General features: G+C 40.4%; 1 protein-coding gene across 2 annotated transcripts in view; it reads right to left on the bottom strand.

Moving 5' to 3' along the window:
* The window catches only part of igf2r (insulin-like growth factor 2 receptor), a 212,167-nt gene that overhangs the window by 85,443 nt on the left and 112,062 nt on the right, over nt 1-14,662 (bottom strand). For both annotated transcript variants that reach the window (XM_043696288.1, XM_043696289.1), the window contains 4 exons: nt 13,930-14,100; nt 12,892-13,035; nt 6,502-6,677; nt 4,823-4,910 (listed from right to left, as the gene is read on the bottom strand). In XM_043696288.1, the coding sequence (XP_043552223.1) occupies nt 4,823-4,910; nt 6,502-6,677; nt 12,892-13,035; nt 13,930-14,100 (579 nt within the window). The remainder of the gene's footprint in view (nt 1-4,822; nt 4,911-6,501; nt 6,678-12,891; nt 13,036-13,929; nt 14,101-14,662) is intronic.

Raw genomic sequence — 14,662 nt, 5'->3', positions numbered from 1 at the left:
AGTTAGGTGAATTGACCATGCTAAATTTCCCCTAGTGTTAGGAAAGGGATAAATGTAGGGGTATGGGGGAGTTGAAATGCTGTGCTACAGGTTGGTTGGGTTGGTTCTTCCGGGTGGCCCAGAGGTGCTCTCTGGATCGCTCCGCAAGTAGGCGGCCTGTCTTCCCAATATAGAGGAGGCCACACCGGCTGCATTGGATGCAGTAGATGATGTGGGTGGAGGTGCAGGTGAATCTGTGGTGGATATGGAAGTTTCCTTTGGGGCCTTGGAGAGAAGTGAGGGGGGAGGTGTGGGCGCAAGTGTTGCACCTCCTGCGGTTGCAGGGGAAGGTACCGGGAGTGGAGGTTGGGTTGGTAGGGGGCGTGGATCTGACGAGGGATTCACGGAGGGAGTGGTCTTTACGGAATGCTGATAGGGGAGGGGAGGGAAATATATCCTTGGTGCTGGGGTCTGTTTGGAGGTGGCGGAAGTGACGGCGGATGATGCGCTGTACATGGAGATTGGTGGGGTGGTAGGTGAGGACCAGTGGGGTTCTGTCCTGGTGGCGGTTGGAGGGGCGGGGCTCAAGGGCGGAGGAGCGGGAAGTGGAGGAGATGCGGTGGAGGGCACCGTCGACCATGTGGGGGGGGAAATTGCGGGTCGACCACGTCGGGGGGGAAATTGCGGGTCGACCACCTTTGCAATGAGGGAATTTACAAATGGATGTGTGTAGGTCAGCTGAATAGGCCAAAATTTGGATGATCGGAGTTTAACGTGAAGTGTGATGCTGTACATTTTGGACATAAAAATAGAAAGGCAACTTACCAGATGAGAGAAAATTCAGTACAAATCAGTGCAGACAATCTGTGTACTCACGCATGAATTGGAGAAAATTGTGCAGGTGCTGGTAATAAAGGCAGGCAAATAGAATTTTGGCATTATAAATGAAGAGAATGTACAAGTAGGGAAATGTTTCTGCTCCTATACAAGGTATTAGAGAGACCGCACCTGGAATACTGCACAGAGTTTTGGCCCCCTTGAGAGGGGTATAGTTGCATCATCAGCAACCGATGAGTTCAGTAGACTGTTTCCAGAGAGGAGGACATCTTTGGAAAAGAGATTGAGCAGTTTAGGCCTGTACTCGAGTTTAGAAGACTGGACAGAAAGCCTAATTGAGGTATGCAAGATGTTGAAGTGTTTGACAAAAGTAGACAGGGCAGATGTTTGTTCTGTCGGGTAACCTAGAATGAGATCATAGTTTTAAACAAATTTAAAACAAATGAGAAGAAATGATTTCTCTTAAAAGATTGAGAATGTGTGGAATTCAACACCTGGTGGATGCCTGGACACTGAATAACTTAGATGAGATAGACAGATTTTTAATTAGCAACGGGTTGAAGGGTTTATGGAGAAAAGTGGAGTTGAGGTTGAGAGGAGATCAGCCGTGATCATATTGAATGACAGGACAGGCTAAAGGGGCTGAACTGGCTATTCCTGCTCCTAGCTCTTATGTTCTTCTGAGACTGGAGACAGGAATTTATGAAGACAGCCTGCAGTAAACAAAAGTGTAGATTCTGGAACGTTCCTAAAGCAGCTTAGAAGATGACAGCAGGACAACTGTCTTTTATACGCTCTAGATGGAAGCCATTTAGCTCAGTTGCAGGATGTTACCAGGACTGGAGGGTTGAGAGATTAGAAAATTGTAAAGGCTGGGACCTTTTCCACTAGGAGAGGATGACTGCGAAGGGCGACCTTACTGAGGTTTATAAAATCATGTGGGGCATAGATAAGGTGAATAACAAGAATTTTTTCCCTAGGATGAGTGAGTTCAGAATAATGGGCAGATTTAAGGTGAGAGGAGCAAGATTTAAGGATATGGTGCAACTTTTTATTTAAAAGAGAAAACAAAGTGGTTCATCTATGGATTTAACTGTCAGAAAAAGTGGTGGAATGCAAGTAGTTACAATGTTTAAAAGACAGATAGCGAAGTTCATGAACAGGAAAGGTTTGGAGGGATATGGGCCAACAGCAGGCAGGTGGGACTACTTTCGTTTGAGAACATGGTCAATATGGACTGGTGGGACCAAAGGGTCTATTTCCATGCTGTATGACTATGATAGTTGGTGTCCGAGGCAGTGCAACAGAAATAGTGTGGATTCAACTCCAACATTTGCTGAAGTTACCATGAAAGGCCTCTCCCTTGCAATCTCTCCCCTCACTTGGTGACCCTCAGCATAAACCACCACCAGTTGTTTCTCTCAAGTGAAAACAGTAGCCATTGCAAGACTATTGCAATTTTAAAGCCAAATCTGGTCTTGAATCGCTGGAGCAGTTATCCACTATCCTGTCAAGTCTGTGCTCCTTGTTTTAAGGCAATTGACAGATGGCCATATCAGAGGGAATCACATGATGAGAGCAAATAGAGACCATGATAGTAAGGGTGCTGTTGAGCAAATCGGTCACTGCAGAAATGTTACAGCAAATGGGGGGGGGGGGTAAGAGGCTAGACAGTTTGAAAAATTCCAAGTGCAGTTGTAGATGATAGATTTTTCCAGGGAGACAAATGAGGTATAATTGGGATGTGGATGGAAGCATACACAAGGAAATTGACTTGGATAAAATGGGAGCGAGATAAGAGATGATAAATCAAGGAGATGGCTGTGAATTTGGATTGGGGAGTTTCTGTGGACAAAGATTGAGGAAGGACAAAACAACACTGGGGAAAGAGGTGTTAGGATAAAGTTAAAACCATAGAAATCATTTGGCACAGTTAAAAGGGGAACTGTGAAAATAAAAGTCTCAATGTACTTGAAAAGGCAACAGAGAAAGCTGAATTTTATAAAATGAGTGTGAAGGCAAAACAAGTAAAGATTCTCAAGCAAGTCGTGCCAGAGGAATAGGGGGCCAGGCCAAGGTATGTTCTAGTGATAAACCCACACTGATCATATCAGTCTTGATGGGGCAGCAGATGGAAGATATGAGGCTTCATGAGGGAATGAGTCATCATCCAGTCAGGTTTTTGTTAATGCCACTCATAACATGAATGATTTGGAGACGCTGGTGTTGGACTGGGGTGTACAAAGTTAGAAGTCTCAACACCAGGTTATAGCCCAACAGGTTTATTTGAAAGCACTAGCTTTCGGAGCACTGTTCCTTCATCAGGTGGTTGTGGAGAGTAAGATTGTAAGATACAAATTTATATCAAAAGTTTCCAGTGTGATATAACTGAAATTATATATTGATAAAAGACCAAATTGTTTGTTAAGTCTCTCATCTCTTAGAATGACTATGTTGGTATCAGTTCTTTCATATGTAAATCACAAAACTTTTTTAAGAAGTTACATTTTCAAGGGCACTTTAACAATTGGTGTCAAGTCAGTCCAGATAAGGTATTCAAGGTGTTAACTCCGTGAGGCTGTCTGTGCCAATGGTCAGATTGAACCTAATCTTAAAAACGGATTTTCAAAATCTTACATGAGCTCATGCAGTTTTTGAGCAAAGTAAAATTCTGCAAGTACAAATTCACCCCACAAATGTGTGCACATGGATTATGAGTGCGTATGAGAGGGAGTGTGTGTAAAGGGATTGAAGTCTGTGGGGGGTGGGGTGCAGGGTCAGTCTGTCCATTTGTGTGTATAGTGCAATGGGGTCACCTGTAGTGTGACATGAACCATAGCTCCCGGTTGAGGCCATCCGAATGGGTACCGAACTTGGCTATCAGCTTCTGCTCGGCCACTTTTTATTGTTGCCTGTCCCGAAGTCAGTCTCGGAGGTCATCTGAAGGTCAGAGGTCGAATGTCCTGGACCACTGAAGTGTTGTCCGATTCAGAACACTCCTGCCTGTTGATTGTTCTGCGGTGCCCATTCATCCGTTGCCATAGTCTATTTGGTCTCACCAATTCGGGTCTTTTTCGCTGTATAATTTCAGTTACATCACACTGGAAACTTTTGCTATAAATTGTGTCTAACAATCTTATTCTTCACAATCACCTGATGAAGGAGCAGCATTCCGAAAGCTAGTGCTTTCAAATAAACCTGTTGGACTATAACCTGGTGTTCTGTGATTTCTAACTTCATTACTTGTTCTCTGTTAGAAAAGACCTTGCCCCTAAGTGAACAGACATTCTGGAGAAAGATGCATGAAGGGATGGTGGCAGAGTCAAAGTTCAGTCATGGGAGGAATGTGTTAGAACCTTAGCAATCTCCTGTGTCTACGTAAATACACCATCCACTTAGTTACAAACCTAGAACACAAACTCAGTTCCTTATTTAAGTAAGACAGTAAAATAGATGGTGGTGTTAAATGGGTTGAGTTGGGTGCATGGTAGGAGTAGCAAATAATTAACCTTAGCTTCTGTACTGCAGGAAAATGGTGAACCCCAGAAAAACCATTTTCTAGGTTGCTATGCCCATCTTCTCAAGGCCAAATAACCAACATACAGGCATAATTCAATATCAAATGCCTAAAGCAATTTTGTTTTATAAACATTAAAAAGGGATCTATGCTTTGAATTTCATTTTCTGGCACTCTTCCAACCTCCCAAAGCCACTTTAAAACCGGTGTTTTATTTCCAGTATTAACAGAACCTAACATAATGCCCCACTTATACAAGTCTACCCATATTTCATCTGTTTATTGTTTAAATCAGAATATCAAAGATTGGTAAGACTGGATTGAATGCTGACGAGAAAGATCAAAGAATAGCCAGCACTGACATTGACCTCTTGATACTCTGAACTCTCAAGATTATCTTTGGAGTTGATTCATGATGGACAAGCAATTCAAAAACTCTAAATTTTTGCCATATGCTTTTCATGACTAAACTATATTATCAAATTTTACCTTCAGTTCTGCGAATTGGACAAGCAGCTGGAGTTCTCCACACAAAAAGAAATTCACACTCATCCATTTCCTGAAATATTGGAGAACCCTATGGGGAAAAACAATACAATTATTATCCTAAATTTCACATACTCTCTCAGATGTACTTGATGCAATGGTTACAGATAAGAGGAAAGGAAGAAGAATCAATACAAAAAAGAATCCTGAACAGACTTGAAAAAGGAACGTTTTGCAAAGTTAGAGAAATAGCTAGCATGCAGGATTGATTGGATACCACTTCAAGCAGTGGGGATTGATATAACAGGCCCAGATACTACTTCTGTCCTGTGTGATTTTATGAAGTTGATGAGGGTAGCTGAATTTTCCTTCCTCAAAACAGAAACGCAACAGGGGGCGATCTAAAAGGTAATCTTTATATGCAGAGTAACAAACTAACTTCGATGTGATGGCTCTCAAAAACAAAAGTTTGGATCATTTAGTTGAAAATAAAGAGTGACAAATATTTCAGTTTTTTAATTAGGTTTCTGCTACTTAGTAGTAAAATCCAATTAGCAAAACAGGGAAGATATGTCCTGTCAGATGAACAAAATGCCTGTGCTTCCATTTGCCTGGCTACAGTTGAGCACACAACAGCATTGAAAGGGCTGTTAGAGATATTAACAAGAAATACATGTTTAGACAAATTAACTGCATTGACAATCTGAAAAAGTTTTAACCAATTTAGCTTTAGTCTTATAATTGTAAGCAATTACTGAAACCAAGCTATTACTAATCCATACCCCCCCAGGTTCCTTTGTGCATATGCAAATTAAGCACTATGACCAGCAAGCACACATTAATACAGGTCTGAGTAGCTTGATTCAAAGGCTCCAGCAGACTCATGGGCTTCTGAATGAGAGACATCCACATCACAAACATTAATGCTTCAAACGACTGCAATAAAATTAGGTCTGTATAGATATCTACCTCTTAATATTAAATGGCAGTTCCAAGTTGGACTATTCACTAAATGTAATAATTATGTATTTTTTGTAAAGATCAAAAGCAGAGCTTTCCAAACTATGAGCTGAGATTTTGTAAGACAAAACTCCTGGGCAACAATGACTGAATATTAACAACTGCAAGGCCCCATTAAACACTTGTCATTTTCTCTTTGCGGTGACGGCCCAACAGATAGATCCCTTTGAGATCAGAATTCTGCTACAAAGGGCTCGAAAGGCAAGCTTTTCAGTAAAATTAGTTTTTTACATCTGCGGGTAACACGCTGAGGCTAAATTTCAAATAACGAGTTGCAGAGTTTTAGTGACTGCATACTGGATCATTGTTCTTAATTAGCGCTAAAATATGACCAAAAACACCACAATCTAAAAACACTGGCAGCTGCACCCTTAAATTCCAAAAGTCAGGATTTTCGATTGGATTGTATATAAAGCATATTCCTTTGTGCATGAAGGAAAATAATGCTGTAAAGGCAACAACTCTACTCTAGACAGCTAAAGCCTATCCTGCCCCTCCTCACAACTAAAAGCAACCCAATTCCTACACGTGTATGCCAAAATTTCACATGGGATGTGATATCTGGGGCAATAAATTGGGGTCAACATCGAGAAAAAGTTTGGCAAGGATTAAAATGTGTTAGTGATAAGTTTGTGTATGTTTTAAAAAAAATACAAACTTACTGAGATTGTGTCACACTGGAAGAGGATTCGTGTAGAATATTTCTGATGGTCGTTGCAATTATCCCCATTCAAATAGACAATACTGAGTGAACCAGTCTCAGCCCTTGGACTCATCTGAATATAGCCCAGACTCTGGCTTTTATCAGCATACTTGACACAAGATCCAATAGCACCACCTGTGCAACATAATTTAATTTGAAGAAAATCTTTTGCTTACATACTTATTTTCACACAAGTTTGAGATCTTTCATCAAAATACTGGTTCATATAAACTGGAAGAAACTGCAGATCCCAGCCAACCAATTTATTGGTAATGAACCATCTTTGCTGCTGATAACAGACAAACATAGGCATTATATATAACACGGATTCTGTTCTCTCCACAGTTAAGCCAACATGCTGCAATGATGGCAAGGGTTTCAGAAATGACCAAGACATTGATTCCATTTTAGGTATACTCCCCCCTCGTGTCAATACTTCTCAAAAACTTGCATCCCTTTGGATGCTCAGTCAGAAAAATGAGCCATGTTTACAATGAAAAGTAATATCCAAACCCAATAAAACAAAGCAACTAATTGATTAATGTGAACGGCAGTAAAGATATGAATGGAACATAATCCAAGAATGCAGACGTTAAAAATTTGAAATATACATCTCAGACAGATGCCACAGTAGGTAAAACTGATGTCAGTGCTTGGACCACAGTAATTCAGGCAAGTAAACAAAGGAGTGAATTTTTCCATCATGCAAAGAACTTCGAACAATTGCAGCAAAAAGATCAGGCAATAAATAGTTCGCAGAGACAGGGTCATATTTTAAGATTTAGGTGCAGAACTGTCAACAACCACAATACAGAGCAGTCTGCACAAAGCTACTGCCTTTAAATGCACTACAAATTATGCAAAATCTGATGGCAAGTAACAAAACAAATGCAAAGCTCACATAGCAGTGATAAGATACCAAGAAACATTAACAGTTAAACACCAGGAGGTTACCCTGAGAGAACTTACAATTTTGAAATTAAAAGGAAAAATAGCCAAATTTGTACATTGCGGATCTAAGAAAGCATAATGAATCTTTTCTATTTGAATGCAATTGCTAAGCATCTGCAAGTCACCAAACTAAACTTCAGTTGTGGTTTGCTCTTGCATGCGGTTTTATTCCTTGGTTGGTTACTTGGTGTCTCATACGTATATTATGGTTGAGATGTTAAACCAGTTTAAAACATTTAGTCACAATGTTGAAGATTTTCTGGAGACTTCACCTCAGTTATTAAATTATGATCGCATCTAAACAAATAGAAGTAAAAATCAAAACAATTGTAGTTTCTTTTTTCCTACAAATGCTGTACCATTCTGTTTTATATTTAAGGGGAACGGTTTTAATCAAATGGCTAACTTCAGAATTTTTCAAATTGAATTGTTACATTTGGAATTTCATTTTCTAGTCAGGGTGAACTTTCAAATTCTATCTTAGCATCCTGGTGAACCTCTAACTTTGGATAAGTTGTTCACTTACATCAAATGATTATTGGTACAAATTGATGGTTGAGAAAGAGAGACTGGAATTTTGAAACATTGGAAGAGTAATTTTCTCTGACCAAGCACTAAAATTAGTGAAAGCTGATAAAGGAGTTTGAAGAGTAGAAACAAATTCCCCACAGCAGGTGCATGCTCTTCCCTGGTTGAGGAAAACTATAACATACAGCATTTTTGTCCAGAAGTAGAAAGGGGTAGGGACGACTTGCATCAAAAAACATTTGCCAATTAAATCGGCAGAGAATGAATTATTTCAGCTGGCACCTTAACTGAACTGCACACCTCAGTTTTCTTAATAAAATGTCCACCATATTATAACATGTTAAGGTGCTGAATTGTCAGCAATGTTTGGATGAATTCACCTATTCTGCCTGAGGCAGCTTTTAAGGTAATTATAAACAAATTTTCCAGCAGCTTCAAGAATTTAAGAATATCTGCATACTTTCAAATTGTGGTTAATAATACATGTTGCAATTGAAACTCTTGAGGTAGTCTCCTGGTTTACTGGGAGAGATTGCCTTTCCATTGATGTAAAATAAGGGCTGTTTAATGTTCAAAGAAAACATCCTGTATTGAGTGTTGGTTTAAAATATTGCACGACATCAGGGACAGCACAGAGGAGAAACTACGGTCGCAATGACAAGTTCCTTGTCGGATTAACAAGAGGCCATTGTTTATGCTCTGGCTTTGACTGGACTGGAAAGAACTGAACCAGGTCAATATACTACTACCACCCAGATAGAGTGGAGGGGCAGATGTCAATAGAGTCAAAAGCAGTAATTCAGTAGAGAATGATAGGGATAGTCTACTTTTTTCAGCCAACTGGGATGCATTCATGAATTAATTAGAACTATGACCGCAGCAGAAACTTGACTGAAGGAATTCAAACATGTTTAAGGATGCTAATGCGTGCAAGGTTTGAGGGGAAAGGGAGGTTGAAGTTGGGGCAAGGGTTGGTTTTTAAGAGGAAAGAGGAAGGCAGATCTGAAAGAGACGACAGCACCTGAGGAGGGGAAACTGTCAAGCTCAAGTGAAATGACAGCCAGCAAGGCAAGTTGGGTGGTTGGAATCCAGAGAACAAGATGGGTCTCATTGACAAAAGATGGGTTGAGCTCAGTGGAAACTGAACTAACAGTCTCAATCTTTGTTACAAAGATGTTCGTGAACTTACAGAAGATGAGGCTAGTCGAGGTAGACAAGCCGTACAGCAAATAATAGTAGTGACTGGTACTGTTGCCTTCCTAGGTAATCTTGAAATTGTCAATAATTTTAACGGACAGAGAATGAAAATGCTCATTACAGACTCAGATGTGGTGATGAATGGTTATACTAGATGTCTGTCAAAGACTTTCAAATTTACGATCAATGGTTTGAGAAAAAGATGGAGGGGGGAGGGGTGTGAGAAGCATATCTCAGGACCAACCCAGGAGAGAAAGTCTAATTGTTTGAGTATAACAGTGACAGCAAGCTATTCAGAAGGTGCAGAAATGTCACTCACCAGAAATGGCTAAAATAATTTGCATTTGAAAGTGTAAATGACCTAATAGAGCTACTTCAGGATAATAGAAAAAGAGTAGAAATTACGGACAGGATTTGATGCAAGAAAGTTATTGGAGATTTTCTCCAGTAGCACTGAATAGTATAGCTGCATGAAATAAGGTCAGGTGACCATCAAGGATTGAGAAGGAGACAGATTTAGGGTGGAAAGGTAGGCAGTAAACTCAAAATAGAACAAGTGCTGCAATCAACGCTATGAATATGAAAGATGAGAGGTTGTTTGGTGAAAAAGGGAGAAGAAAAAAGGTGTTTCTGCAACATTCTTGTAGCAACATTGGATGTGAGACAGAACATTGATTTTAGAAGGCAGGTACAAGGGGAGGAACCAGCAAGATGCTCGAAGGAGAAGCTGCCAGATCAGGATGCTATGATTTAAAAGGGTTGCATCACCACCACAGTGGCAAGGCAAGTAGCAGCAAGTGCAGCCAGACAGGGAAAGGTGGCATTCCTTCTCAAATATGACAATGATACGATCTACTGGAAGCGTATTAATGGCATGGCCCTCATTGACATGTAAGCATTCATTTTGAATGATGTGGAGGGGAAGGTGACTGCCTATTGTCAGAGTCCAGAGAATCAGATCTGAAAATAAAGATTATGATGGGGTGGGCAAGATACTTGCTGTATTGTTCTATGTTCTATGTGGAGGGGAAGGTGACTGCCTATTGTCAGAGTCCAGAGAATCAGATCTGAAAATAAAGATTATGATGGGGTGGGCAAGATACTTCACTGATTACACTCCAGCCTGAAAAGACCCATTAACATCAAATAAAAACCGAAAGAACAGCAGATGCTGCAAGTCAGACAAAAATATAAATTGCGGAAAAGCTCAGGTGGATAAAAAGCACTGTTAACATTCAGGTCATATGACCCTTCCTCATAACATTAATCCCAATTGTTTTCAGTGTTAACCAGATATAAAAAGTAGCGAAATAGATGGTGACACCTTGCAAAATATCCATATTACAGAGGAGGGAGTGCTGGATGTCCTGAAAGCATAAAGGTGGATAAATCCCCAGGATTTGATCAGGTGTACCAGAGAACTCTGTGGGAAGCTAGAGAAGTGATTGCTGGGCCTCTTACTGAGATATTTGTATCAATAGTCACAGTTGAGGTGCCAGAAGACTGGAGGTTGGCTAACGTGGTGCCACTCTTCAAGGGTAGTAAGGACAAGCCAGGGAACAATAGACCAGTGAGCCTGACATCAGCGGTGGGCAAGTTATTGGAGAGATTCCTGAGGGACAGGATGTACATATATTTGGAAAGACAAGGACAGATTAGGGATAATCAACATTTTTTTGTCCATGGGAGATCATGTCTCAAACTTGATTGAGTTTTTTTGAAGTAACAAAGAGGACTGATGAGGGCAGAGTGGTACATGTGATCTATATGAACTTCAGTAAGGCGTTCAACAAGGTTCCCCATGGGAGACTGGTTGACAAGGTTAGATCTCACAGAATAAAGGGAGAACTAGCCATTTGGATACAGAATTGTCTCAAAAGGTAGAAGACAGAGGGTGGTGATGGAAGGCTGTTTTTCCAGACTGGAAGTCTGCGACCAGTGGAGTGCCACAAGGATCAGTGCTGGGTCATCTACATTTTGTCATTTACATAAACGATTTGAATGTGAGCATAGAGGTATAGTTAGTAGGTTTGCAGATGACACCAAAATTGGAGGTGTAGTGGTCAGTGAAGAAGGTAACCTCAGATTACAATGGGATCTTGATCAAATAGGCCAATAGGCTGAGAAGTGGCAGATGGAGTTTAATTCAGATAAATGCAAGGTGCAGCATTTTGGGAAAGCAAACCTTAGTAAGACTTATACACTTAATGGTAAGGTCCGAGGGAGTGTTGCTGAACAAAGACACCTTGGAGTGCAGGTTGAAAGTGGAGTTGCAGGTAGATAGGATAGTGAAGGTGGTGTTTGGTATGCTTTCTTTTATTGGTCAGAGTATTGAGTACAGGAGTTGGGAGGTCATGTTGCAGCTGTACAGGACAATGGTTAGGCCACTGTTGGAATATTGCGCGCAATTCTGGTCTCCTTCCTATCAGAAAGATGTTGTGAAACTTGAAAGAGTTCAGAAAAGATTTGCAAGGATGTTGCCAGGGTTGGAGGATTTGAGCTATGGGGAGAGGCTGAACAGGCTGGGGCTGTTTTCCCTGGAGCATCGGAGGCTGAGGGGCAATCTTAAAGTAGTTTACAAAATTGAGGGGCGTGGATAGGATAAATAGACAAAAGTCTGGGGTGGGGGGAGTCCAGAACTAGAGGGCATAGGCTTAAGGTGAGAGGGGAAAGATATAAAAGAGACTTAAGGGGCAACTTTTTTCCACAAAGGGTGGTATGTATATGGAATGAGCTGCCAGAGGAAGTGGTGAAGACTGGTACAATTGCAACATGTAAAAGGCATCTGGATGGGTAAATGAATAGGAAGGGCTTGGAGGGATATGGGCCGGGGTGCTGGCAAGTGGGACTAGATTGGGTTGGAATATCTGGTTGGCATGGACAGGTTGGATTGAAGAGTCTGTTTCCATGCTGTACATCTCTATGACAGACTCTATCCTCAATCTGTGCTATTACCCAATACAATGAGCTCCTGTTGTGCGCGATAATATTTTGAGACAATAGATTTACAGAAAGCATTTAATATAAACAAACATTAACTGGTTCACTTATATCCTCCTGCCACCTCCCTCCACAGATCCTTCCTGAGGCTCTTTAATGCTCGTTCAGCTCCCCTGCTTCTTCTCAATGACCTCAGCACTGTCTCACTCTCCTTCTCCCCCCCCATTGCGATTCCAGTTTTCCCCACAGCTCCCTTCACGTGAGGGGGAGATGATGGTGGAAGGCAGTAGGAAATGAGGTAGTTATGACTATGTAAGCAGAAGCCATGGTTGAGGATACAACGCAACCTATGGTGACAGTAACTCGAGAAACTGCACACTTCATTGACCAGGGTGAAAGCTGACTTCCTCGAAGTAGGAGCCAACTTTCTTTTCCTGTTTCACGATGGAAGGAATTAGTGACTTGCATTGAGTTATTGCCTGATTGACATTCTTAAACTTGTATCACATCATTTAATGGTCTTTTAAGCTAAAACCGTTACTCTTTAAGAGCTACTGCCAAGCATACAGATTAGGTCTAAACAATGTTTATTATGCTCATAAAAACAAATCCTTCCAAAACGTTTTCTGATCGCCATCTAATTTTCTTACTGCACAGTTGGTGTGCTATGCTGCATCAACAAACAAAAGTTATTCATCAACAAAAACAATGATCTGTATATGTTTACACTCACCTGGACAGCCCTGAACTGAAGGCAAAGGCTTACAAACATTTAGATAAAATGTACGTTTACTTCTATCTTCCGTCGTGTCTACTGCAACCCAAGGTTCTTTGTCCCTGGCAAGGTCACTCAGATCATATTCATTACCAGCTATATCTGAAACAAAAAAATAAAACCAGCCAATAATACCGTATCCATTTACTGACTATTTATTTGACCCAAATAGTACTGTTTTGTCTAATGCTAAATATATTATCTAATAATTTATATTGTGAAGCATACTGCCAGAACACAGGCCCCTGCTCGAAAGTATAAAGGTGTTTCTTCAAGGCACGATCCCTGCCATTACTGAAGCACAAATGCAGCAGCATAGACCACCTCCAACATGCACACTTCAACACACCCAGGCTCTTTTCACAACACTTCCCAAGCAATGACCACTACCACCAAGGGCAAGGTCAGCAGATGCATAGGAATAGCACCACCTCCAAATTCCCATGTAAATCTCATTCCATCCTGACTTTAAACCATTGCTGCATCAGTCACTGGATCAAAATCTTGAAACTCCATTTAACCCCACACCCTAATGACTCCAGTGGTTTACGAGTCAGCTCGCATCCACAATTTTAAGAATATTTAGGCATGGGCAATAAATTCTGAACTAGTCAGTGATGCTTATAACCTATGATTGAAAGAAGAGTGTCATCACAAGACTTAGTGTATCCCCCCACTCCAAGTAGATAGAGTATAAAAATAAATCTCACAGTAAACTTTACTCATTAGATTATATTGTGACGCAACTCTTGGCGTAACTTAAAATGTGTTAACTGATTACAATAAATTGTTGTTTATTATGAAATGCAAAAAGTTTAGTCTTTATGATCTCATAATTCATAATATTTAAGCAGCATGATACAAATTAGAATGCAGATTTGTCCAGTTTCATGTAATGAGAAAACCTCAATAAATCAAATGCATTTCTGATTTTGTGGGTGGTTCAAAGAATATTTACCATCTTCTAGTTAATGAATCATCAAATCACTTGCTTACCACTGACAAGGCAGTTCACAGGAGCTGGAAAACAGGCCAATGCCGTATAAAATTCAAAGTAGGTGTCATGAACAGCTGTTGTAGTGCTAATTTCTTCTCGCAGAAACTTGAGCTTTCCAGGATACGAAGTAGTGTCACAGACAAAATAGATGATAAATGTATCTCGGAGGCCTGCATATTACAACAGCAAGAACTTCTCACATTACAAGAACATTCACACAGTGAAATATTAAAGCTTTCAACTATTTATCTTGTACAAGACTAATAATTGCTCAAATGGAAAAAATAAAAAGAAAAAAATAAGCACATTTAATTGGTAGAGATGAAAGGTTAAAATTATCCGTAAAGTCATATTTGACCTTACAATAATTGAAGTCTAATGGCTAAATGCTCAATAATTGGCCTGTTAATAGTCTATTCAAAATATGGTGGGGACCAGGGTATCTGGTGATCAGAGTGAACAAAGTGTTTAAGTATGAACACTAGACACGTTAGGAGGTTAGCTAATTAGAAAATCAACTTGGGGAGATGGAAAATTATGTATTGGAGCAAATGTGAGATAATTTATAACAAAATCAGTCTTATTCGAAAGACATTACTGATCAGTCACAAGTAGGCCAATGTGGACACCATTTTAGCCACATCCACTAATACTTACACAAAGGGGAAGAGTTATGCTGAGACTTATATAGTGATGGGTGGAACAAAGCTCAGACAGAGCATAAACAAATTA

Source organism: Chiloscyllium plagiosum, chromosome 9, assembly GCF_004010195.1.
Source record: "Chiloscyllium plagiosum isolate BGI_BamShark_2017 chromosome 9, ASM401019v2, whole genome shotgun sequence".
NCBI lineage: Eukaryota > Metazoa > Chordata > Chondrichthyes > Orectolobiformes > Hemiscylliidae > Chiloscyllium > Chiloscyllium plagiosum.
This window is presented reverse-complemented; position numbering and strand designations above follow the sequence as displayed.